Source organism: Anomaloglossus baeobatrachus, chromosome 6, assembly GCF_048569485.1.
Source record: "Anomaloglossus baeobatrachus isolate aAnoBae1 chromosome 6, aAnoBae1.hap1, whole genome shotgun sequence".
Lineage (NCBI taxonomy): Eukaryota > Metazoa > Chordata > Amphibia > Anura > Aromobatidae > Anomaloglossus > Anomaloglossus baeobatrachus.
Window position 1 is genome coordinate 492,052,226 of NC_134358.1, and position 25,273 is coordinate 492,077,498.

The following is a 25,273-nucleotide window of genomic DNA, read 5'->3' on the forward strand; positions in this document are numbered from 1 at the left end:
AAATTATGAATCACTAAGATATGTTGAAACGTTCCAGAGTTTTTACTAACTCTATAATATATTTTATTCTTTGCATACGCCTTTGGCTCTTTATTTTGAGCAATTAGTAACCTCCAGTTTGGGGACGTCTGTCGGAGGACCACATTTATATACGTTTGTCTATGTGTATCACTTCTATCTTGTCCCTACTAATATAGTGTTACATGAAGTTTTTGATAACACATTGTTTCACCTATAATCTACACAAAAACATTTTTACTCAAAATCTTTTATTATATACATCCATAAAGTACACTTCATTAAACTAATCTGTATGTTACCCGAAACAATAACTGTCTCATAAGGGCCATAGTGGAAATGTACAATTGTAAAATGGGCTTTGATTACAATTCAACATAAAAGTTACTGTAACTGGAAGAAATGAGCAACTTTATAACAATAGACAAATCACTGATCCTTGGATAGAAAAGATGGTCACAATTTGCAGAATCGGATGTTACTATCCAATGGGTGAACTCTATATAAAATTGGCATAACCCTGCGTATGAAACAATTATCCAGGTCACTGTAAATTCTATTAAACGTATAACAGGAGCGTCAATTTTTTTTCTATGAATTGTCTTTCTTGTGGCAGTAGAATTTTAAGATGAACAATATCACAAAATAATAGAAGAATCCTTTATAGATCATACATGATGAATAATACTCATATTATATTATTCCAGATGTAGCCTTCTTGTGTCCCAGTGACCAGCAAATTTAATACATTTAGATATTCTAGTTTTCTGAAATTTTAAGTATGATTTAAAAAGGGACTCCGTTTGAACAGGCACCTTGTGCTGACAAAGAAGCAAAACAATTAAGTGCACCCTCCCACCTGCTTGGTTCTTCCTTCTCATCCTTTGATTGACAGTTCTGGCTTGATACAACCAGAGGAGGATGGAGATAGATGGTATAACAAGCAGGTGTGAAAGTGTATTTAAATGACTGGCCACACCATGATGCAACCAGCGCCTGTACTCAGATGGCACAGAATGAATGTTCTAACAGGTTCTTTAATGATAACTGAGTAATGAAGCATTCCCACTGCTCTCTCCGGGGGCCAGTGACGTTAGATTCAGAAGACCATGAGTGGCATCAGAGCGTGCACAGATGTGTTTATAAAAAAAAGAAATTGCCACGCATAGTCTTCCCTGCAGTGTCTTTAATAAAATGGCGCAGAAGATCAAAGTACACACATGCTCAAACTCCCGTACCATTTTAATTAAGACAATTATTGTGGAAAAGCGCCGTCATTGCTGCTGTTGTCAGTGCGGCACAATATTTAAATAAAGAAAAGGGGGCAAGCCAAAGAGGATGCAGAAGGAGAATATACACAATTAGCATCCTAATGCCAGTATGGTGCTGCCTTTACTTCATATATCAAAATCCTGGTAGTTCGTCCCTTTAAGCTTTTTTTTTAGGTCTTAACACTAGAACTACTGGACTCGTGACACCTATATAGAAATACATGGTGCAAAGTAGTCAAAATGACCTCAGTAGTTCTAGTGTTAAGACCTCAAAAGGGACAGGAGCATTTAGCATAACCTCAAGCAAATCTGTGTATGGACCCTGCATCACAGGGGCGAATCACACAGCTTGTCTTTGATTAACATTACTAATTAAGGTCTATAACACTCACAAAGAAAGGGTTTAGTTCCCTTTAATAAAATAAAATAAAAAATTTACTCGTTTTATCCTAATGAAGTTATCTTCTTATAGCTGTGTAACCCAAAGGTAAAAATGTTATGTTTCTATAGTTCCTGTTTATCTTGTGTTTCTACGGTAACAGACCACGAACAATACCTGTGTAGTCTGATCCTCCTATTACACACCCATCCATCAGTCACCTGGATTTGTTACCTGGTGCAAGTTGGCCAACAGAGAAGTAGGGTACAGAGAACAGTGTATGACCGCAGGCTACAGAGGCCGAGCTTGTAGTTTGCAATCACGGACACACAAGTCTGCAAGTGAGCCGTGACCAAAAGAAAATAAAAAAGAAAATTAAAATTTGTTACCAAAATTGCTTCTTTTTTTATTTTGGATATGTTAAATTTGCAAAAAGTGTGAATGTCAGACATGTTACACTGGCTTCAGAATTATAAAGAAAAAAGTTTGCAATGCTGGGCATAGCATTTTATCACAAATCCCTTATTGCACAGCACACGTGGACTAAATTTCTCATCTTGCATTCAGTAGGTAATGATTTAACAAAATGTAAATGTGTTTACAACACATCAGGAGTCTAGAACCATCAATCATAGATGACGCTGGAATAGAGGAGATATGCAATAAGCAGCTGGAAGAGGAGAAACGGTGGTCACTGGCAATGTTCGTGAACTGTATAATTTCCTTTAAAAACAATATATTCATGTTCATTAAAACCTGCAAAATCCTGTGATAAAGTGCACGTAGTTGTAAAAAAACAAACAAACAAAAAAAAAAAACACAGCGGATTTGGAATCCAATTGATATATTTTGCCAGGCACCCACAGTGGACCTGTATGTCCCTTGAACAGATATCTTAGTGGCTGGTACTGTCTAGCCGCGGAGGTTGTTACCCTAGATGCAGATGAGATGTGGCGTCCCCCCTCAAGGTTGGCCCTCCCTTAATGACCCTATAATATCCCTAATCTTGTCTGCCAAATAAATAAGAGCAAAAATTATGCGTTTCCATGTTTTCTGGTTCATCGAGAGGTTAGTTGACATATGCAAATAGGTCAAAAGGTCACACCATGATGGACCTGTAACCTGCTTGCATCTACCAACTAGCCTCCTGATGAACCAAAAAACATGAAGAAACACGTTTGTTATGACGACTTTGGGATAGCCTGGAACTGGGGCTCCTATGCTGTCCCTCAAGTTAGGGGACCCTATGGTATATCTATTCTCAGGGATGCTAGTCTCCTTCCTGGCCCTGCGCTCCTAACCAGTCCTGATCCAATTCCTCCTCCATCTTCCCCAGGGAGGAATGGACAGGAGTGTGTGGAAACCACAGAAGTGTGTGCACGCCAAGACAATAAGAGATTAAAGAGGAAAACAAGAGCAGGAAGGACGTACAAAACAACAGGGATACACTTCACAAATGCACCAAGCAAAAAGCAACAGTAAACACAACTTTCCCTAGAGAGAGTCTGGGACACCACACCTCACAGGCCATAACAGAATAAACTATAGCTGGCACTGATAGAAGGATTCTAAGAGTATAAATAGGAGGGGAGCAGATGTGATATGTCTCCCCCTAACATGTTATTAAAGGAGCAAGTAGACTAGCAGAGATTAACTCTTGCTAGCCTGCCTTTGAATCAGCACTCAGCAGGTTGATGCCTGTGTCAATCTCACACACCAGAGAACCATCGGGCGTAGTATCAAAATCTCCAATCTGAACAGTGTCCAATGTCGCCATGATAGTCGGCAAAGTTCGTGCAAAACTGTATGCTACCAAGTCAAGGCAGAAACTAAAGATGCCCTTTTATCCTAGGGCAGTGTTCCTAAACTCCACTCAAGCAGGGCCCACCGACAGTGCATGTTTTCAGGATTTCCTTAGCGGTGCACTGCACGAATGATAGATTGATCATCTGTGCAAGTGATTAAACTAACTAACCCCTGTGCATTACTAAGGAAACGCTGAAAGCATGCACTGTCGGTGGGCCTTGAGGACTGAAGTTGGAGAACACTGTCATAGGGCATAAAATTCATACGCCAAGTACTTTCTACCTATGTAAATCTCAAATTACCTATTTTTGGTCTCTCTCTACACCCCTACCCCCATTTTTGCTCTAATTTATCTGGCAAACATGATTGGGAATATTATAGAGTTGAAATGTGGCTCTCCCTTCACATCTACATCTAGCGTGCCAACCTCCGCGGCTAGGCAGTACCACTCACTCGGATGTCAGTACAAGGGACATACAGGTCTACTGTGGGTGCCTGACAAGTATATCAATTGGATTTACAAATCCGCTGTGTTTTACACCGCTACATGCGCTTTATCATAGGATTTTGCGGTGTGGCTTTGAATAAATAATAATAATAGTAGTAAATAATGGTTTTTAAAAGGGAATTATATGACTCACTATTAATTACCGTATTTTTCGCTCTATAAGGCGCACCCCCAAATTTGGTGAAGGAAAAGAGATTTTTTTTTTTAATAAATGGGGTCCGTCTTATATTTCCAGTGTCCGTCTAACAAATCATATAGGGTATATGTCCCTCATAGCCCCCCCATCCTAAAATTAGCCCCCTTAATCTGGATATGGCCCCCTTATATTGAATATAGCCCCCTTAATCTGGATATGGCCCCCTTATATTGAATATAGCCCTCATGTGCTGGCAAATGGCCCCCTGTGGCTGGCACACGGCCCCTATTGCTGCCCATGGCCCCCTGTGGCTGGCACACGGCCCCTATTGCTGCCCATGGCCCCCATTGCTGCCCATGGCCCCCTGTGGCTGGCACACGGCCCCTATTGCTGCCCATGGCCCCCTGTGGCTGGCACATATCACCCTGTGTTTGATATGGCCCCCATGCAGCTGCTTATAGTAAAATAAACTCTTTCCTTACCTTCTCCAGTGCTGTCCTCCCTCGTGTCTCCCTCCGTGATGCTGATCTCCTGCACTTCCTGGTTCTCGGTGCCGGTCATGTGATCGGCACAGCAGACTGACATCTCTGCGTGCATGATCACAGCGGCAGGAGGGAGACACCGGGCTGCTCCCCCAGCCCGTCACCGCGGTGCGGTTTCAGCACCACGGTGATGGACAGCGGCAGTGCATATTATATGAGAGGGAGCAGGAGATCTCCCGTTGCAGCGTTAACCAGCTCACCAGCCTCTACCAGCCTTCCTCAGCACCGCTCCAGAGCTGCCCCCACCTCCCCTGGACCCTGCAGTATATAATCCGTATATTCAGATTATAAGACGCACCCCCTACTTTCCTCCAAAATTTGGGGGAACAAAAGTGCGTCTTATAAAGTGAAAAATACGGTACTTCCCTCACTGATCAAAAATGATTTCACTGGCAAATTTGAAGAAAATTGTGGTTCACGCGATAAGGGTTTTACAAACCTAGCACCAACCACTTAATAAAAAATGGTTTTATACTAAAAAAATAAAAAACCTTCCCTTTATCGCTTAGAAAGACTCCATGCATTGGTCTATAATGCACCTTGACTAAAGGGTGCTTTACACGCTGCAACATCGCTAACGATATACCGTCGGGGTGATCGCAGCGTGTGACCGCTAGGAGCGACGATCAACAAGTGCAAAAATGTTGAAAAATCGTTGCTCGTTGACACGTCGCTCCTTTTCAAAATATCGTTGCTGCTGCAGGTATGATGTTGTTCGTTGTTCCTACGGCAGCATACATCGCTATGTGTAACACCGCAGGAACGACGAACATCTCATTACCTGCCTCCACTGGCAATGAGGAAGGAAGGAGGTGGGCGGCATGGTCCGGCCTCTCATCTCCGCCCCTCCTCTGCTATTGGACGGCTGCAGTGTGACGTCGCTGTGACGCTGCACGAACCGCCCCCTTAGAAAGGAGGCGGTTTGCCAGCCAGAGCGATGTCGCAGGGAAGGTAAGTCCGTGTGACAGGTGTTAGCGATGTTGTGCGCCACAGGCTGCGATTTGCCCGTGATGCACAACCGATGGGGGCAGGTATGCTCGCTAGTGATATCGGTACCGATATCGCAGCGTGTAAAGTGCCCTTAAGTGTTTCACCCTTGTTGAGCTGGCTAGATCTAGAAGATGAAAATGTGACCAATTTGGCAGACCATCAATTTAACATTTTATGTAAATTATAGCAATGGTTGACTGCTGTTCTGTACCCTGCTGAAATATTTAACCAGTGATGGTACAAACTAAGACATGACTGTCCACTTACGGATGACAATTCACCACCTTGTGCAAAAACAGTGACAGAGGATTTCCATCCACACCAATCTTGATTAGGGCGGTGTAGGTGTCAGAGGCACCTAATTCATTAACAAACACAAGTCTCGGACTAAATCAGTTGTGTCTGAAAGGGAACCTCTCACCAGATTTGGCCCCTATAAGCTGCGGCCACCCCTGAGCTCTTATATACAGTATTTAGAATACTGTATATAAGAGCCAGGCCTCTCTGTATAACGTAAAAAACACTTATATAATACTCCCCTAAGGGGCGGTCCAGTCCAATGGGTGTTGCTGCTTTCCGATCCGCCGCGATCGCGTCTTCCTTCTGAGGCCCATGTGCATGACGCGTCCTACGTCATGCACACTGGCCGGCACTGAGGTCCTGTGCAGGCGCACTTTGATTTGCCCTACTGAGGGCAGATCAAAGTATTGTAGTGCGCATGCGTGGGCGGTCTTTAACCTTTCCTTGCTCCTGCGCATTACAGTACTTTGATCTGCCCTAAGCAGGACCGATCAAAGTGCGCCTGCGCAGGACCTCAATGCCGGCCAGTGTGGATGATGTAGACGAGTCGAGTCATCCACACTGAGCTGGGAAGAAGGAGGATGAGGAGGTGCCAGACCGGAAAGCAGCAACACCCATCGGACCAGACTGCCCCCATAGATTATAAGTGTTTTTTATGTTATACAGGCCTGGGCTCTTATATAGAGCATTCTGGACTGTTTTATATAACAGCTCACTGGTGTTGGCCGCAGCTTATAGTCACCAAATCTGAAGTCAGGTTCCCTTTAAGAGCGCCTCAACATAAATCTTTCTCCAGTCGCAGACTAGTGTAAGATACGCCACAGCTCATAATCAATTAGATGAGCGGGAGTTACACACACTATCCCAGTTAGCCAAAACTGGCGTAAAAATGCCAAAATTGGCAACATTTTTATACAAATCTCATGTCAAGTAAAAATTGGCCAACTTTTCAAAGAGCTAAATGCCAGATTTTTTAATTGGAACCTATGTGCTCATGATTTTATTAAAGGACCTTCTTTATAAGTACTAAACCACCTTAATGAGTGACTGCAGAACCTGTATGGTGTAAATTGTAATCTTACAATAGAGATGCCCCTATGTTGCAGGAAATATAAGAACACTGTGCGCACACTGGAGAACGTGTCTGCCTTACTTTGGCTTTGACTTTTTAATTACATTAATATGGGGGAAAAAAAAGACAAGAGAAATATTTACAGGCCAGCTCCCTACATGGGATATATAAAAAAAAAAAAAAAAAAAAAAAAAAAAAAAGTAAATTAGCTCTTCTCCAGCAGTAATAAAGCCATCTTATACCAGTCAAAGCAGCGAATAAGAAGGAAGAGCAACCCATGTATATACAGCAGCAGCTAAGGCTGCTTTCACACATAAGTTTTTTGCCATCAGGCACAATCCGGCAAAAACATGAAAAAACGGATCCGACGTCTGTTGCCGCCAGATCTGTTTTTCCCCCATAGACTTTCATTAGCGCTGGATTGTGCCGGATGGCCTTGTATTTTATCCGTTTTTTGCTGGATCCGGCAAAATTTGCTTGTCCGGCGGCCGGATGAAACGTTGAAGTGAACGTTTTTGTGTCCAGCAAAAAAAAACGGATCGCGCCGGATCCGGCGTTTTATAATGGAAGCCTATGGACGCCGGATCTGGCGTAATGCGGCAAAAAACGGATCCGGCCACCGGATCTGTTTTTTTGAACTAAGCATGCTCAAAATCACACCGGATCTGTCAAAAAACTGAAGAAGCTGATGGAAAGAAGGGAATTTTGTTTACTTACCGTAAATTCCTTTTCTTCTAGCTCCTATTGGGAGACCCAGACAATTGGGTGTATAGCTTCTGCCTCCGGAGGCCACACAAAGTATTACACTTTAAAAAGTGTAACCCCTCCCCTCTGCCTATACACCCTCCCGTGCATCACGGGCTCCTCAGTTTTGGTGCAAAAGCAGGAAGGAGGAAACTTATAAATTGGTCTAGGGTAAATGCAATCCGAAGGATGTTCGGAGAACTGAAAACCATGAACCAAAGGAACAATTCAACATGAACAACATGTGTACACAAAAGAACAAACAGCCCGAAGGGAACAGGGGCGGGTGCTGGGTCTCCCAATAGGAGCTAGAAGAAAAGGAATTTACGGTAAGTAAACAAAATTCCCTTCTTCTTTGTCGCTCCATTGGGAGACCCAGACAATTGGGACGTCCAAAAGCAGTCCCTGGGTGGGTAAAAGAATACCTCAATAACAGAGAGCCGAAAAACGACCCCTTCCTACAGGTGGGCAACCGCCGCCTGAAGGACTCGCCTACCTAGACTGGCATCTGCCGAAGCATAGGTATGCACTTGATAGTGTTTTGTGAAGGTGTGCAGACTAGACCAGGTAGCTGCCTGACACACCTGCTGAGCCGTAGCCCGGTGTCGCAATGCCCAGGACGCACCCACGGCTCTGGTAGAATGGGCTTTCAGCCCCGAAGGAAGAGGAAGCCCCGAAGAACGGTAGGCTTCAAGAATCGGTTCCTTGATCCACCGAGCCAAAGTTGACTTGGAAGCCTGCGAACCCTTACGCTGGCCAGCGACAAGGACAAAGAGCGCATCTGAACGGCGCAGGGGCGCCGTGCGAGACACGTAGAGCCGGAGTGCTCTCACCAGATCTAACGAGTGCAAATCCTTTTCACATTGGTGAACTGGATGAGGGCAAAATGAAGGTAAGGAGATACCCTGATTGAGATGAAAAGGAGATACCACCTTAGGGAGAAACTCCGGGATAGGACGCAGAACCACCTTATCCTGGTGAAAAACCAGGAAAGGGGATTTGCATGACAGCGCTGCAAGCTCCGACACTCTTCAGAGTGAGGTAATTGCCACAAGAAAAGCCACCTTCTGCGAAAGACGTGATAAAGAGACATCCCTCAGCGGCTCGAAAGGTGGTTTTTGAAGAGCCATTAACACCCTGTTAAGGTCCCAGGGTTCCAGCTGACACTTGTAGGGTGGAACTATGTGGCAAACTCCCTGCAGGAACGTGCGGACCTGCGGAAGCCTTGCCAGGCGCTTTTGAAAAAATACTGAGAGCGCCGATACTTGTCCCTTGAGAGAGCCGAGTGACAAACCCTTGTCCATTCCGGATTGAAGGAATGAAAGAAAAATGGGTAAGGCAAAAGGCCAGGGAGTAAAACCCTTATCAGAGCACCAGGACAAGACGATCCGCCACGACCTGTAATAGATCTTGGCGGACGTTGGTTTCCTGGCCTGTCTCATAGTGGCAATGACATCCTGCGATAAACCCGACGACGCTAGGAGCCAGGACTCAATGGCCACACAGTCAGGTTGAGGGCCGCAGAATTCAGATGGAAAAACGGCCCTTGTGACAGCAGGTCTGTGCGGTCTGGAAGCGCCCACGGCTGACCCACCGTGAGGTGCCACAGATCCGGGTACCACGACCGCCTCGGCCAATCTGGAGCGACGAGAATGGCGCGACGACAGTCGGATCTGATCTTGCGTAACACTCTGGGCAACATCGCCAGAGGAGGAAACCCATAAGGGAGTCGAAACTGCGACCAATCCTGAACTAACGCGTCCGCCGCCAGAGCTCTGTGATCTTGAGACCGTGCCAGAAGGCCGGGACCTTGTTGTTGTGCCGTGACGCCATGAGATCGACGTCCGGCGTTCCCCAGCGGCGACAGATCTCTCGAAACACGTCTGGGTGAAGAGACCATTCGTGACTACAGCCCAGGATGGGGGCAGGAAGGATTTTCCCTGCGATAGAGAAGTGGGAAGAAGCCACCACTGAAGAGAGGTTTTGGCTGCAAGGGAAAGAGACGTTCCTGTCGAGGGACGTCGACCTCCTGTCCCATTTGCGGAGAATGTCCCATTGGAGTGGGCGCAGATGGAACTGCGCGAAGGGCACTGCCTCCATTGCTGCCACCATCTTCCCCAGGAAGTGCATGAGGCGCCTCAAGGGGTGTGACTGACCCCGAAGAAGAGATTGCACCCCTGTCTGCAGCGAAAGCTGTTTGTCCAGCGGTAGCTTGACTACCGCTGAGTGAGTATGAAACTCCATCCCGAGGTAAGTCAGTGATTGGGTCGGTGTCAACTTGGACTTTGGGAAGTTGATGATCCACCCGAACCGCTGGAGAGTCTCCAGAGCGACGGTCAGGCTGTGTTGACACGCCACCCGGGAGGGTGCCCTGACTAGGAGATCGTCTAAGTAAGGGATCACCGAGTGGCCCTGAGAGTGTAGGACCGCCACAACGGATGCCATGACCTTGGTGAAGACCCGTGGGGCTGTCGCCAGGCCGAAAGGCAGTGCCACGAACTGAAGGTGTTCGTCCCCGATGGCGAAACGCAGGAAGCGTTGATGCTCGGGTGCGATCGGCACATGGAGATAAGCATCCTTGATGTCGATTGATGCTAGGAAGTCTCCTTGTGACATCGAAGCGATGACCGAGCGGAGAGATTCCATCCGAAACCTTCTGGTGCTCACATGCCTGTTGAGCAGTTTGAGGTCCAGAACGGGACGGAATGATCCGTCCTTCTTTGGCACCACGAACAAGTTGGAGTAGAAGCCGTGACCATGTTCCTGAGGGGGAACGGGAATCACCACTCCTTCTGACTTCAGAACGCCCACAGCCTGAAAAAGTGCGCCGGCCCGAGATGGGGGCGGAGATGTTCTGAAGAAACGAGTCGGAGGACGAGAGCTGAACTCTATCCTGTAACCGTGAGACAGAATGTCTCTCACCCATCGGTCTTGGACATGTGGCCACCAGGCGTCGCAAAAGTGGGAGAGCCTGCCACCGACCGAGGATGCGGTTCGGGGAGGCCGAAAGTCATGAGGAGGCCGCCTTGGAGGCAGTGCCTCCGGCGGTCTTTTGGGGGCGTGACTTAGACCGCCACGCATAAGAGTTCCTCTGGCCCTTCTCTGGCCTGTTGGACGAGGAGGATTGGGACTTGGCTGAGGGCCGAAAGGACCGAAACCTCGGTTGTATTTTCCGTTGCTGAGGTCTCTTCGGTTTGGACGAGTCCTTTCCCTTGGATTCCTTAATAATTTCATCCAATCGTTCGCCAAACAATCGGTCGCCAGAAAACGGCAAACCGGTTAAGAACTTCTTGGAAGCAGAGTCTGCCTTCCATTCGCGTAGCCACATGGCCCTGCGGACGGCCACCGAATTAGCGGATGCTACCGCCGTACGGCTAGCAGAGTCCTACGTGTGACCGCATTAATCTCAGACAGACAAGCTGAGATAGCTTGGAGTGCCCACACGGCTGCAAAGGCCGGGGCAAAAGACGCGCCTGTGGCTTCATAGATGGATTTCACCAGGAGCTCTATCTGCCTGTCAGTGGCATCCTTGAGCGATGAGCCATCTGCAACTGATACTACAGATCTAGCCGCCAGTCTAGAGACTGGAGGATCCACCTTGGGACATTGAGCCCAACCCTTAACTACGTCAGAGGGGAAGGGGTAACGTGTGTCATTAAGGCGCTTAGTAAAGCGCTTGTCCGGAAATGCTCTGTGCTTCTGGACAGCATCTCTGAAGTTGGAGTGATCGAAAAACGCACTCCGTGTACGTTTGGGAAACCTAAACTGGTGTTTCTCCTGCTGCGAAGCCGGCTCCTCTATAGGTGGAGTTGGGGGAGAAAGATCTAGCACCTGGTTGATGGACGCTATAAGGTCATTTACTATGGCGTCCCCTTCAGGTGTATCAAGATTGAGAGCAACGTCAGGGTCAGAGCCCTGAGCTGCGACGTCCGCCTCATCCTCCAGAGAGTCCTCAAGCTGAGACCCCGAGCAGCGTGAGGAAGTCGGGGAAGATTCCCAGCGAGCCCGCTTAGCCGGTCTGGGACTGTGGTCCGTGCCGGAGTCCTCCACGTGAGACCTAGGGGCCACCCCGGGAGCACGCTGCGGCGCAGACCAAGAGGGGCCTGGAGGCGATGATCCAACAGTGCCCGGGGCCTGTGTAAGGACCGGTCTGGACTGCAAGGCTTCTAGTAGCTTGGCAGACCATTTGTCCATAGACTGAGCCATGGATTGTGAAAGCGACTCAGAGTTTCTCAGCAAAAACTGCAAACTCTGTCCCTGCCGCCTGGACAGGGGAAGCAGGAGGGTCTGCCTGAGCCGAGGGGCCCACTAGTGACCGAGGCTCCGGCTGAGCAAGTGCAACAGGGGTCGAGCATTGCTCACAGTGAGGGTAGGTGGAACCTGCAGGTAACATAGCCCCCACAAGAGGTACAGGTTGCAAAAAAACCCTTTGCCTTAGCGCCCTTGCTCCTTGTAGACGACATGCTGTTGTCTCCTAGGAGAGTGATCACTGAGGTTATATAGCATATAGCATATATATATATATATATATATATATATATATATATATATATATATATATATATATATATATATATATTATATATATATATATATATATAATATATATATATATATATATATATAATATATATATATATATATATATACATATATACACACACACACACACACACACACACACACACACACACATATATATATATACACACTCCGGCACCCTATGGGGGACCAGCACCGGGTGACCGGTGTGGCTTACCGACCGCCCAAAGCGGTGTGTGTCCACCAGATTCCCTGCCTTAGGTCTCCCAGAGCTGCAGAGCTCGTTCCTGAAATTCTCCACCGGCAGAATGTGTAAAAATGGCTGCCGGAGCTCTCAGGGGAGGAGGGAGCCGTGGGCGGCGACTAGTAAAGTGCGGGAATCTGGTGCCCCACAGTGATCAGTGAGGGGGGGGGGAGGAAACCTAAAGTATGCTCCAGCCCTCAGTGCCGACGTTAGGTCGACCGTCCCGCCCTTACCCCTGACTGGCAGGCCCGGGGGCGGGAGTTATGGTACTAGGCCGCAATGAAGCCGGGGACTAAATTTAATACCGCGGTCGACAAACAGGCCCGGTCGGCGCGGAAGTCCCGGTCGTCACAAAACCAGCAGCTGCTGCAGCGTCTGTGAAACAAGCGCTCCATGCACCGTCCCCATGGGGACACAGAGTACCTTTAGATGCAGGGCCCGGTCCCTGAGGATACAAAGACTCCTGTCCGGCAGATTCCCACAGGGGCTGCGGAGGGAGCCCGGTCCCAGTGAATGGATGACCGGTTAGGATCCCACTTCACCCAGAGCCTCTAAGGGATGGTGAAGGAAAATGGCATGTGGCTCCAGCCTCTGTACCCGCAATGGGTACCTCAACCTTAACAGCACCGCCGACTTAGTGGAGTGAGAAGGGAGCATGCCGGGGGCCCTGTGGGGGCCCTCTTTTCTTCCAACCGATAAAATCAGCAGCTGCTGCTGACTAAAATGGGAGCATGAGTGGATGTGTGCCTCCTTCCACACAAAGCATAAAACTGAGGAGCCCGTGATGCACGGGAGGGTGTATAGGCAGAGGGGAGGGGTTACACTTTTTAAAGTGTAATACTTTGTGTGGCCTCCGGAGGCAGAAGCTATACACCCAATTGTCTGGGTCTCCCAATGGAGCGACAAAGAAAAACTGATGCAACTGATCTGTTTTTTCGCCGGATCCGTTGCATCAGTTTTTTCGCCGGATCGTGCCTGATGCCAAAAAAGTGATGTGTGAAAGCAGCCTAAGGCTGCTGCATATACATGGATCAGTCCAGCCGATCAACCCTAAAAAGGGACAAGAACCCTCAAACTACTGCATACATTAAAAAAAGGTCTGGGACAGTATTTTTTATCCTGTTGGAGAGTCATTTTATATACTATTAGTTGGGCAAAATAATTCTTGTGTGATACCTGGAGAGAAAAATATGAGAAGATATTAATTTTTTTATCTTTTATTATCATCCCTATAGATATTTAAAAAATGTAGTGCCCCCTTGGATATCATGCTTATATATATATAAAAAAAATTCTAAACAGGTTTAAAATGTGCAACTTTCATTTTTAACATATCCTTATTTATAGGTCAGTTTTTCTGATAGCAAGTTGTAAATCCTCTGCATAGAAATAGTTAAAATATTATCATAATAAAAGACTGCGCAGCTGCCACTAGAGGGAGCTTGTGAGCTGACTGCATACACTGCTATTTATACATTGACCTCAAATGATGAGACCGTGCGTAAATTGGCTCCCTCTAGTGGTGGCCGCAGACAACACTCTTTTAGCTTATGCGAAATCAAAGGATTCTGAATGGAGATCAAAAGGTTCCACAACTAAAAAGCTATGTTAAGTAAATATTTTTGGATCCAAAAATGACACGATAATAAAGGTGGAAATTTACTATATTTTCGAACATTGTCTAATAACATTTTAATGAAAGAACCTGTCCAGGCAGTCATTAAAACGGCACGCCCCACCGGGACCAATGAACCTGTACATTATTCTATTGGCAAAAGCTCTCACCTTATTTACATATCCAAAACCGGTCTCCTAAATATGAAATGTTCTGCCGGCTCTTACATCATAGATGTTCAGAAAATCCTCCCCACATCTCTGAATGCTACAAAATATATTGCAAATGCAACAGTTCCAATTTTGCTGTAAGTCAGAATGTGGCTCAATGTGTGGTACTCCGCTCAGTTTCTTATGATGCACAGCATCAGGAGACACACCGTGTCTGGAAACGTGGCATATAGTCTTCCCCGTACGCAGAAATTGTTCCACAAGAACCATTGCTCACAGATGTAGAAAATGCTGTTTTGCCAACATAAGCTATAAATTCCTTAAAGGGGTTGTCCAAGATAATGAAGATGCTGCAGACCGGCAATGATGAACTATACATACGCTCTTTTCTTGCTCCCAGCGTCAATGCTTCTGTACATTGGCCACAGACGTCAACGTGATGTCTGCAGCCCATCACTGGCCTCAGCGTTGTCCGGCTTTGATTGACTGCAGACGTCATGTCGGGCATGTGGAGTGACGTCTGCAGTCATCGTTAAAGAAAAGCAGTGGTGGGTACGGCTGGGGCAAGACGTATGCATTGTCTTGGACACCCCTTTAACATTTTGTCCTTCACTCCCCAACAAGGCAGCATCTCCTAGTGCATTGAGAGGTAAACCTACAAAAGGTTTACTGAATGAAGGTGGCAAATAAAACCCCAGTAATAACAAATTAGGTCTTCCTAAACCCTCTTCCCCCTACTTGTGACCTGGAATGTGCACCCACATATGGGGAACAATGCGCTAAATTCCAAGTGGATCCAAATTATCTTGGAACAGATCAGAGAAAGAAGTATTAGAAATCTTTATCAATGACTCTGTACATTAAAACACACGAATAACAATGGTTTGCCTATCTGTGGTCATTTTATGTCGAAACCCAAGGAACTAAAGTGGCGGGGTCATCCGTTACAGTTAGGTTGACTAAGGGTATACGTGAATGTCCGTACTGGCTCGGCTGACACCTATGTATAAGAGTTCAGTAGGGCTTCCATACAGTACTAGTTATTAGTCCACAACGGTAACGTCAGTGTCGCTGCTCCTCGGAATCCTTTCACGTCGACTTCTGGCGGTAGTGGAGAGTTAAGTCGCCGCCGCTCTTCCAAATGAAATGTTTCACAGTCCGCAGGTCCATGTTAGGATCCAGAATCTATGGAAAGTAAATGCAGGGATCAGTGATGAAATGACCCCCCTGGGTTATGCATGTTACATATGGTGGTGGGGAAGCGCTATGTATTAAACGCAACTAAATTAAAAAGGTGACGATCTCTTTACATAAGCACGTGTCAGGCACCGCCTAAAAGTCACTAACAGAAAAACAGCTTCATTCTGGAATACCCGCTGTGTCCATGTATTATAAGAGTGTATGGCCAGGAAAAATAAAACCCAGTTATAACCGACGACTACTGAACAGTTCTTATGTCAGACACGCTTGAAATGAGCTGATTGTCAGGCCGGGTTCTGTGGTCTTCACCATGTAATACAAGGCTGTGCTAAACCTTTAAAGGGAGCCTGTCAACAAGGTTTTCCCTTGTGAGTTGTGGCCACCACCACTGAGCTCTTATGTACAGTATTCTAGAATGTTGCATATAAGTGTCTACACCCTCTGTAGAACGTAAAAAACGCCTTTATAATACTCAACGAGGGGGCTGTCCGGTCCAATGGGTGTTGCTGGTCTCGGTCCAGCGCCTTCTCCATCTTGTGCAGTCTTCCTTCCAAGCCCTGTGTGCATGACTCATCCTGCATCATTCACGGACAGGCCTCCATCACGTCCCTGCGCAGACGCACTTTGATCTGCCCGACTGAGGGCAGAGTAAAGTACTATAATGCAAAGGTGCAAGGAAAGGTCAAAGACCGCCCGCGCATGCGCAATGTAATACTTTATCTGTCCTCAGCTGGGCAGATCAAAGTGCGCATTCACAAGAGCACAATGCAGGCCTCAGTGTGAATGACATACACCGCGTCTTGCACACGAAGCTGGGAAGGAGGACGGCAAATCGCACAAGATGGAGGAGGCGCCGGACTGAGACCAGCGACACCCATTGGACTGGATGGCCCCCTAGGTGGAGTATTATAAAGGTCTTTTTTACGTTATACAGATCGGCCTGGGCTCTTCTACACCGTATTCTAGAATATTGTATACAAGCTCTTACTGGTGGTGGCTGCAGCTCAGAAGGGAAAAACCTGGTGACAAGTTCCCTTTAATAGCAGGAGCCACTTTCTAATACGGATCCCACTCCAGCATCCAATAAGAGGGTAGTCATCAAAAATCCATGTTTAATGAAACTTACCACCAACAAAATGCAGGTCCTGAAAAAATTGAAGATCACTGATGCATTTTGGATCAAAGGCAATCCTTACTCATGTCTAGAACTATGGCCGACTTAGGTACAAGGGGGATAATGTACTAGAACATGTATGTGCCTTATAGGCTGGTGACATCACGTGGATAATATAGGTTTTTTGAAGTAACCAATAACAATATGCTAGATACCTGGTCTTGGCATAAGAGCTCAATCTTCTCTTCCGCAAGCACAGCAATGTCCTCCTCCTTCTCTTGTTCTCCTGGTTTTTCATTATTTGAAGAACTGGTCGTCTGAGACTCCGTATCCACGTTAATAATTTTCTCGTAGACATGTTCCATCACCTTCCGGACCTGCAGCATGTCGCTGGCGGACAATCTGTCTCTGCAGATGGAGGGCATACAATTCATGAGTGAAGACCAGGTAACAGTTTCTGTGTATGGGATCGTCATCAATAAACATTGTATACAGTTGTTACATACATCAGATTTTAGACATGGGTACCCAGCACATACAACAGATATTGTATCGACTTAAAGGGAATCTGTCAAGTCAAAAAAAGGCTATTGCCCTGCAGATGTGGGGTTAATCTGTAGGTTAATAGCATTCTGAAACTGCCTGGCCGCTGTAATGAAAGCCTGGCTACCAGGAGGAAAAGAACTTCAATCCTCCCGGCAGCATTCATGTTTTAGTCATCAAGTTGGCGCAGGTGTCGCTTCAGTCACCACTCTGTGTATGGAGAGCGGCGGCTGTAACCGCGCCTCCACACAGACTGACAGCCAGCACAGCATTAGAGGAAGCAGTCAATCAGTGCGGGAGATGCAGTTACAGCTGCCGCTCTCTATACACAGAGAAGTGACTGAACCTGCACCGGAGCCAACCTGATGACTGAAAACCAAACATCGCAGCGATGAAAAGTTCTTTTTCTCCTGGTACAGCAGCAAGGCAGGTTTGGAACGCTATTAACCTGCAGATTGACCCCATATTTGCAGGCTAATAGCAATTTTTTCATGTGACTGGTTCACTGCAGGCAGTATATTATAGAGCAGAGGAGGGTGAGTGGATTTATATAGTTTTGTGTGATCTAAGGGGGAACATTTTCGTCTTGTAGAGAGTGACATGCCTAGCATGCCTGGGTGAGGAGGCTTATGAGACATGCACTAAGCCAGGCATGCTAGGTATGTCACTCTTCACAAGGAGAACGGTTACCCCTTGGATCCTGGTCAGAGGCCTCTCATACAATCAACACTATATGGAGAGAAGGTATGCACACCAGTGACTATGTAAGGGGAATATATGAAAAGCAGAAACTGCTGTGTGAATACTGACATGAAAAATCCAATAGCTATATGTAAGAATGAAAATATGAAAATGGAATCTGCATTACTGCCATGAACATATTAATCAAGAGAAATTTAGCTATTGAATTGATCAATGCAATAGAGCTCCAACACTACGCCAAAGTATTTCTCTACGTTGGGGTCCCTAGCTTGTGTGTGTCCTCTCATGCAGTTAAAAAACTTATAGTGTATGGGAAGCTGAGACCCAGGCTATTTATGCGTATAATGTGGACTGGCAATAGGTGTGGGTGGGGCCGGGTTCACAAACGAAAGACTACAAATCAATAAAGAAATAACATCTGGAACACCAATTCTGAGTCTGAACTGGGTGCAAAAACCTAAAAAAATTTACACTATATGGAGAGAAGGTATGCACACCAGTGACTATGTAAGGGGAATATATGAAAAGCAGAAACTGCTAGGGACCCCAACGTAGAGAAATACTTTGGCGTAGTGTTGGGGCTCTGTTGCATTGATCAATTCAATAGCTAAATTTCTCTTGATTCATATGTTCATGGCAGTAATGCAGATTCCATTTTTCCCATTTCATTCTTACATATAGCTATTGGATTTTTCATGACAGTATTCAGACAGCAGTTTCTGCTATTACATGTATTCCCCTTACATAGTCACTGGTGTGCATACCTTATCTCCATATAGTGTAGATTTTTTAGGTTTTTGCACCCAGTTCAGACTCAGAATGGTGTTCCAAACGTTATTTCTGATTTGATTGTATGAGATAATTAAGATCTCATACTTTGCACTGAGGAGGGGCAACAACCAAAACACCTTGTCTGCAATTTGAGATTCTGGTTTGACCTTTATTTCAAGCCATGTAGCAAGGAAGGCTCGATATTTACTGTTAGGATTGCTACATCCAATAGATGGCATTAGAGTTCAAGTCCTCTGCCTGTCTGAAGTGGCAATATGCAGAATTTTATGTGAAAAGATCCACTATAACCTGTGTTTCTATTATTTAAACCTCTGCTCTTTCTGTGGTTTTCATTCGAGGGGGTGGGCCCATCAGTGATTGAGCGATCTCTGTATGCACAGTTATATACAGAAAGCTGTCAGTCACTGATCTGACCGCCCAGAAGACTCCTGCGGTTCTGACCTTGCGCAGTGCACGTCTGAAGCCGACAAGCAAACACCTGGATAACAAGGCTGCGGGAATGGTAAGTGCGCACGCGCAGGATCTCAAGGAGCTGACAGTGACGTCGCTCATGTAAATCCATGGTATCACGTCCACAGGGGCGCGATACCACGGAAAGCATGCAAACGCCCATGGGGCGATGCGACACCCAGGGGGCTAGACCCTCTGCTTATTTACATAGGGAACACGTAGGTTATAAAAAAGAGAATTTTGTTACTTACCGTAAATTCTTTTTCTTATAGTTCCGACATGGGAGACCCAGACCATGGGTGTATAGCTTCTGCCTCCGGAGGACACACAAAGTACTACACTAAAAGTGTAGCTCCTCCCTCCGAGCATATACACCCCCTGGATGACAAATCTAACCAGTTTAGTGCAAAAGCTGAAGGAGGACATCCACCCATAAGTAGAGATAGAGTAAAACCCGGAATAACCGGAACCTCTGTCTACAACAACAGCCGGTGAAAACACACGGAACAAGAACTGCCAACAGGCAACAGGGAGGGTGCTGGGTCTCCCATGTCGGAACTATAAGAAAAAGAATTTACGGTAACAAAATTCTCTTTTTCTTCATCGTTCCTTATGGGAGACCCAGACCATGGGACGTCTCAAAGCAGTCCATGGGTGGGAAATAAACAAAACTGAGAAGTAGGTAAAACCTAACTTCACAAATGGGCGACAGCCGCCTGAAGGATGCGTCTGCCCAAGCTCGCATCTGCCGAAGCATGAGCATGCACTTGGTAGTGCTTCGAAAAGGTGTGCAGACTAGACCAAGTGGCAGCCTGACAAACCTGCTGAGCCGTAGCCTGGTGCCTGAAAGCCCAGGAGGCACCGACAGCTCTGGTCGAGTGCGCCTTAATCCCTGGCGGTGGGGGCACCTGAGAACATTGGTAGGCATCGGATATGGCCGACCTAATCCAACGAGCTAGGGTCGGTTTAGAAGCCGAGAGACCCTTGCGCTGACCCGTGGTTCGTACAAAAAGAGAGGTGCACCGCCTAAGAGCAGCGGTGCGTGACACATAGATCCGGAGCGCCCGCACCAAATCCAAAGTATGCAACGCTTTCTCAAAGCGATGCACAGGGGCCGGACAAAGGGAAGGCAATGAAATGTCCTGGTTAAGGTGCAAAGGAGACACCACCTTAGGGAGAAAGTCCGGAGTCGGACGGAGAACCACCTGGTCTTGGTGAAAAACCAAAAAGGGTGACTCCGAAGAGAGCGCAGCCAAATCAGAGACTCTCCTGAGAGAAGTTATGGCTACCAGAAAGACAACTTTCTGTGAAAGTCGGAACAAAGGAACCTCCCTAAGAGGCTCAAAGGGGGGTTTCTGTAAGGCCGTGAGGACCAGATTAAGGTCCCAGGGATCCAAAGGCCGCCGGTAAGGAGGAATGATGTGAGATGCGCCCTGCATGAAGGTGCGCACCTGGGCCAGTCGGGCGATACGCCGCTGGAACAACACTGACAGAGCCGAGACCTGTCCCTTGAGGGAATTGAGGGATAGTCCTAGCTGCAGGCCGGACTGTAGAAAGGACAGGATGGTCGGCAAAGAAAACGGCCAAGGAGCATGGCCGGAAGAGCGACACCAGGACAGGAAAATCCTCCAAGTCCTGTGGTAAATCCTGGCCGAGGAAGACTTTCGAGCCTGAGTCATAGTGGAGATGACCTCGGAAGGAATGCCTGAAGCAGTCAGGATCCAGGACTCAAGAGCCACGCCGTCAATCTGAGAGCCGCAGAATTCCGGCGGAAAAACGGACCTTGAGAGAGAAGGTCTGGGTGGTCCGGGAGATGCCACGGCATTTCTAGGGACAGACGGAGCAGGTCTGGGTACCAAGCTCGCCTGGGCTAGTCTGGAGCAATGATTATAACCCGACGGCCCTCCATTCTAATCTTGCGCAGGACTCTGGGCAAGAGAGCTAGAGGGGGAAACACGTAGGCCAGACGGAACTGGGACCAATCTTGAACCAGCGCGTCCGCTGCCAAGGCCTGAGGATCGTGGGAGCGAGCCACGTAAACCGGGACCTTGTTGTTGTGCCGGGATGCCATTAGATCCACTTCCGGAGTGCCCCACTTGCGGCAGATTGACCGGAACACTGCCGGATGCAGGGCCCACTCGCCGCTGTCCACGGTTTGACGGCTGAGATAATCTGCCTCCCAGTTTTCTACGCCTGGGATGTGGACTGCGGATATGGTGGACTTGGAGTCCTCCGTCCACTGAAGGATGCGTTGAACTTCCAACATCGCCAGGCGGCTGCGAGTCCCGCCCTGGTGATTGATGTAGGCAACTGCTGTCGCGTTGTCCGACTGGACTCGAATGTGCTTGCCCGCCAACAGATGGTGAAAGGCTACGAGAGCTAGAAGTACAGCCCTGATTTCCAGCACATTGATCGAGAGGGCTGATTCGGACGGAGTCCAAGTGCCCTGTGCTCGGTGGTGGAGAAATACTGCTCCCCAGCCGGAGAGACTGGCGTCCGTGGTGAGGATCACCCAGGACGGAGTCAGGAAGGAGCGTCCCTGAGACAGAGAGGGGCCGAAGCCACCACTGGAGAGAGCTCCTGGCTTGTGGCGACAGAGCCACTAGCCTGTGCAAGGAAGAGGTCCGCTTGTCCCAAAAGCGGAGAATGTCCAGCTGCAGAGGACGCAGATGGAACTGGGCAAAGGGAACCGCTTCCATTGACGGCACCATCTGACCCAGCACCTGCATGAGGTGCCTGATGGAATGACGGCAGGGCTTCAACAGAGAACGCACCGCCAGATGAAGGGACTGCTGTTTGACTAAGGGCAGCTTCACAAGTGCCGGCAGAGTCTCGAATTGCATCCCTAGGTACGTAAGTTTCTGGGTCGGGGTCAGAGTGGACTTGGGAAGATTGACAAGCCACCCGAAATGAACAAGCGTGGCGAGAGTGAGCGAGACACTCCGCTGACAGTCTGCACTGGATGAGGCCTTGACTAGAAGGTCGTCCAGGTAAGGGATTACTGCCAACCCCTGGAGATGCAGAACCGCAACCACTGCTGCCATGACCTTGGTGAAAACACGAGGGGCCGTGGCTAACCCGAAGGGGAGAGCCACGAATTGGAAATGTTCCTCTCCGATTGCAAAACGTAGCCAACGCTGGTGTGAAACTGCAATTGGCACATGCAAATAGGCATCTCTGATGTCGATGGATGCTAGAAAATCTCCTTGGGTCATTGAGGCAATGACCGATCGCAGAGATTCCATGCGGAAGTGCCGCACCTGAACATACTTGTTGAGAAGCTTGAGATCCAGGATGGGCCGGAAGGAACCGTCCTTCTTGGGGACTAGGAAGAAATTTGAGTAGAAACCTCTGAACCGTTCCCGGGCGGGAACCGGAACAATTACTCCGTTGGCCTGCAAGGATGCCACGGCCTGTGAGAAGGCGGCGGCTTTGGAGCAGGGGGGAGTGGACATAAAAAATCTGTTTGGCGGGCTGGAAGAAAATTCTATCCTGTAGCCGTGGGAGATGATATCCCGCACCCACTGATCGGAGACGTGTTGAAACCACACGTCGCCAAAGTGGGAGAGCCTGCCACCGACCAAGGACGTTGCTGGCGCAGCCAGATAGTCAAGAGGAGGCTGCCTTAGTGGCAGCGGCTCCTCCGTTCTTCTGAGGACGCGGCTTCGCGCGCCAGCTGGGTTTTCGATCCTTGGCTGAGTTGGTGGACGAAGCTGAGGGCTTAGAGGATGACCAGTTAGAGGAACGAAAGGAACGAAACCTCGACTGGTTCCTGCCCTGGACAGGTTTCCTGGTTTTAGTTTGTGGCAAGGAAGTACTCTTCCCGCCAGTAGCTTCCTTAATAATTTCATCCAGTTGTTCACCGAACAGCCGGGACCCAGCAAAGGGGAGCCCAGCAAGATACTTCTTGGAAGAAGCGTCTGCTTTCCACTCTCGAAGCCACAGGATCCTGCGGATCGCAAGGGAATTAGCGGAAGCCACCGCCGTGCGGTGAGAAGCCTCCAGAATGGCAGACATGGCATAGGATGAAAAAGCCGAAGCCTGGGAAGTTAAGGCAACCATCTCGGGTATAGAGTCCCTGGCGAGGGAATGCATCTCCGCCAGAGAAGCAGAGACTGCCTTAAGAGCCCACACTGCTGCAAAGGACGGGGAGATCGAGGCTCCTGCCGCCTCATATACAGATTTGGCCAGAAGGTCAACCTGGCGGTCAGTGGGATCCTTAAGAGAGGTGCCATCGGCCACAGATACGACTGTCCGGGCTCAGATTCTAGACACCGGAGGATCTACCTTTGGTGACTGAGCCCACTCCTTGACCACCTCTGGTGGAAAAGGAAAACGGTCATCAGAACTACGCTTTGGAAAGCGTTTGTCAGGACAGGCCCTGGGCTTGGTCACAGTGGCCTGAAAACTGGAGTGGTTAAAAAGAAGGGAATTTTGTTTACTTACCATAAATTCCTTTTCTTCTAGCTCCAATTGGGAGACCCAGACAATTGGGTGTATAGCTTCTGCCTCCGGAGGCCACACAAAGTATTACACTTAAAAGTGTAAAGCCCCTCCCCTTCTGCCTATACACCCCCCGTGCATCACGGGCTCCTCAGTTTTGGTGCAAAAGCAAGAAGGAGTAAAAGTTATAAATTGGTTTAAAGTAAATTCAATCCGAAGGAATTTCGGAGAACTAAAACCATTCAACATGAACAACATGTGTACACAAAGAACAACAGCCCGAAGGGAACAGGGGCGGGTGCTGGGTCTCCCAATTGGAGCTAGAAGAAAAGGAATTTACGGTAAGTAAACAAAATTCCCTTCTTCTTTGTCGCTGCATTGGGAGACCCAGACAATTGGGACGTCCAAAAGCAGTCCCTGGGTGGGTAAAATAATACCTCGTTATAGAGCCGTACCACGGCCCTTTCCTACAGGTGGGCAACCGCCGCCTGAAGGACTTGCCTACCTAGGCTGGCATCCGCCGAAGCATAGGTATGCACCTGATAGTGTTTCGTGAAAGTGTGCAGGCTCGACCAGGTAGCCGCCTGACACACCTGCTGAGCCGTAGCCTGGTGCCGCAAAGCCCAGGACGCACCCACGGCTCTGGTAGAATGGGCTTTCAGCCCAGAGGGAGCCGGAAGCCCAGAAGATCGATAAGCTTCGAGAATTGGTTCCTTGATCCACCGAGCCAGGGTTGATTTCGAAGCCTGTGACCCTTTACGCTGGCCAGCGACAAGGACAAAGAGTGCATCCGAACGGCGTAGGGGCGCCGTACGAGAAATGTAGAGTCTGAGTGCTCTCACCAGATCTAACAAGTGCAGATCCTTTTCACACTGGTGAACTGGATGAGGACAAAAAGAGGGTAAGGAGATATCCTGATTGAGATGAAAGGGGGATACCACCTTAGGTAGAAATTCCGGAACCGGACGCAGAACCACCTTGTCCTGGTGAAACACCAGGAAAGGGGCTTTGCATGACAGCGCTGCTAGCTCAGACACTCTCCGAAGTGATGTGACTGCTACTAGGAAAACCACTTTCTGTGAAAGGCGTGAAAGAGAAATATCCTTCATTGGCTCGAAAGGTGGTTTCTGAAGAGCCATCAGTATCCTGTTCAGATCCCAGGGTTCTAACGGCCGCTTGTAAGGAGGGACTATGTGACAAACCCCCTGCAGGAACGTGCGTACCTGTGGAAGTCTGGCCAGGCGCTTATGAAAAAACACAGAGAGCGCTGAGACTTGTCCCTTAAGAGAGCCGAGCGACAACCCTTTTTCCAATCCTGATTGAAGGAAGGAAAGAAAAGTGGGCAAGGCAAATGGCCAGGGAGAAAAACCCTGATCAGAGCACCAAGATAGGAATATCCTCCACGTCCTGTGGTAGATCTTGGCGGACGTTGGTTTCCTAGCCTGTCTCATAGTGGCAATGACCTTTTGAGATAACCCTGAAGAGGCTAGGATCCAGGACTCAATGGCCACACAGTCAGGTTGAGGGCCGCAGAATTCAGATGGAAAAACGGCCCTTGAGACAGCAAGTCTGGTCGGTCTGGTAGTGGCCACGGTTGACCCACCGTGAGATGCCACAGATCTGGGTACCACGACCTCCTCGGCCAGTCTGGCGCGACGAGGATGGCGCGGCGACAGTCGGACCTGATCTTGC

The 25,273-nt window shown here is 48.1% G+C and overlaps 1 protein-coding gene across 1 annotated transcript in view; it reads right to left on the reverse strand.

Moving 5' to 3' along the window:
- Window positions 1-13,636: 13,636 nt before the first annotated feature.
- The window catches only part of WDR48 (WD repeat domain 48), a 103,274-nt gene continuing 91,637 nt past the window's right edge, over window positions 13,637-25,273 (reverse strand). Inside the window, exons 18-19 of the mRNA XM_075316734.1 lie at window positions 16,867-17,059; window positions 13,637-15,522 (exon numbers count right to left, since the gene is read on the reverse strand). Coding sequence (XP_075172849.1) covers window positions 15,427-15,522; window positions 16,867-17,059 — 289 coding nt within the window. The 3' untranslated portion in view covers window positions 13,637-15,426. The remainder of the gene's footprint in view (window positions 15,523-16,866; window positions 17,060-25,273) is intronic.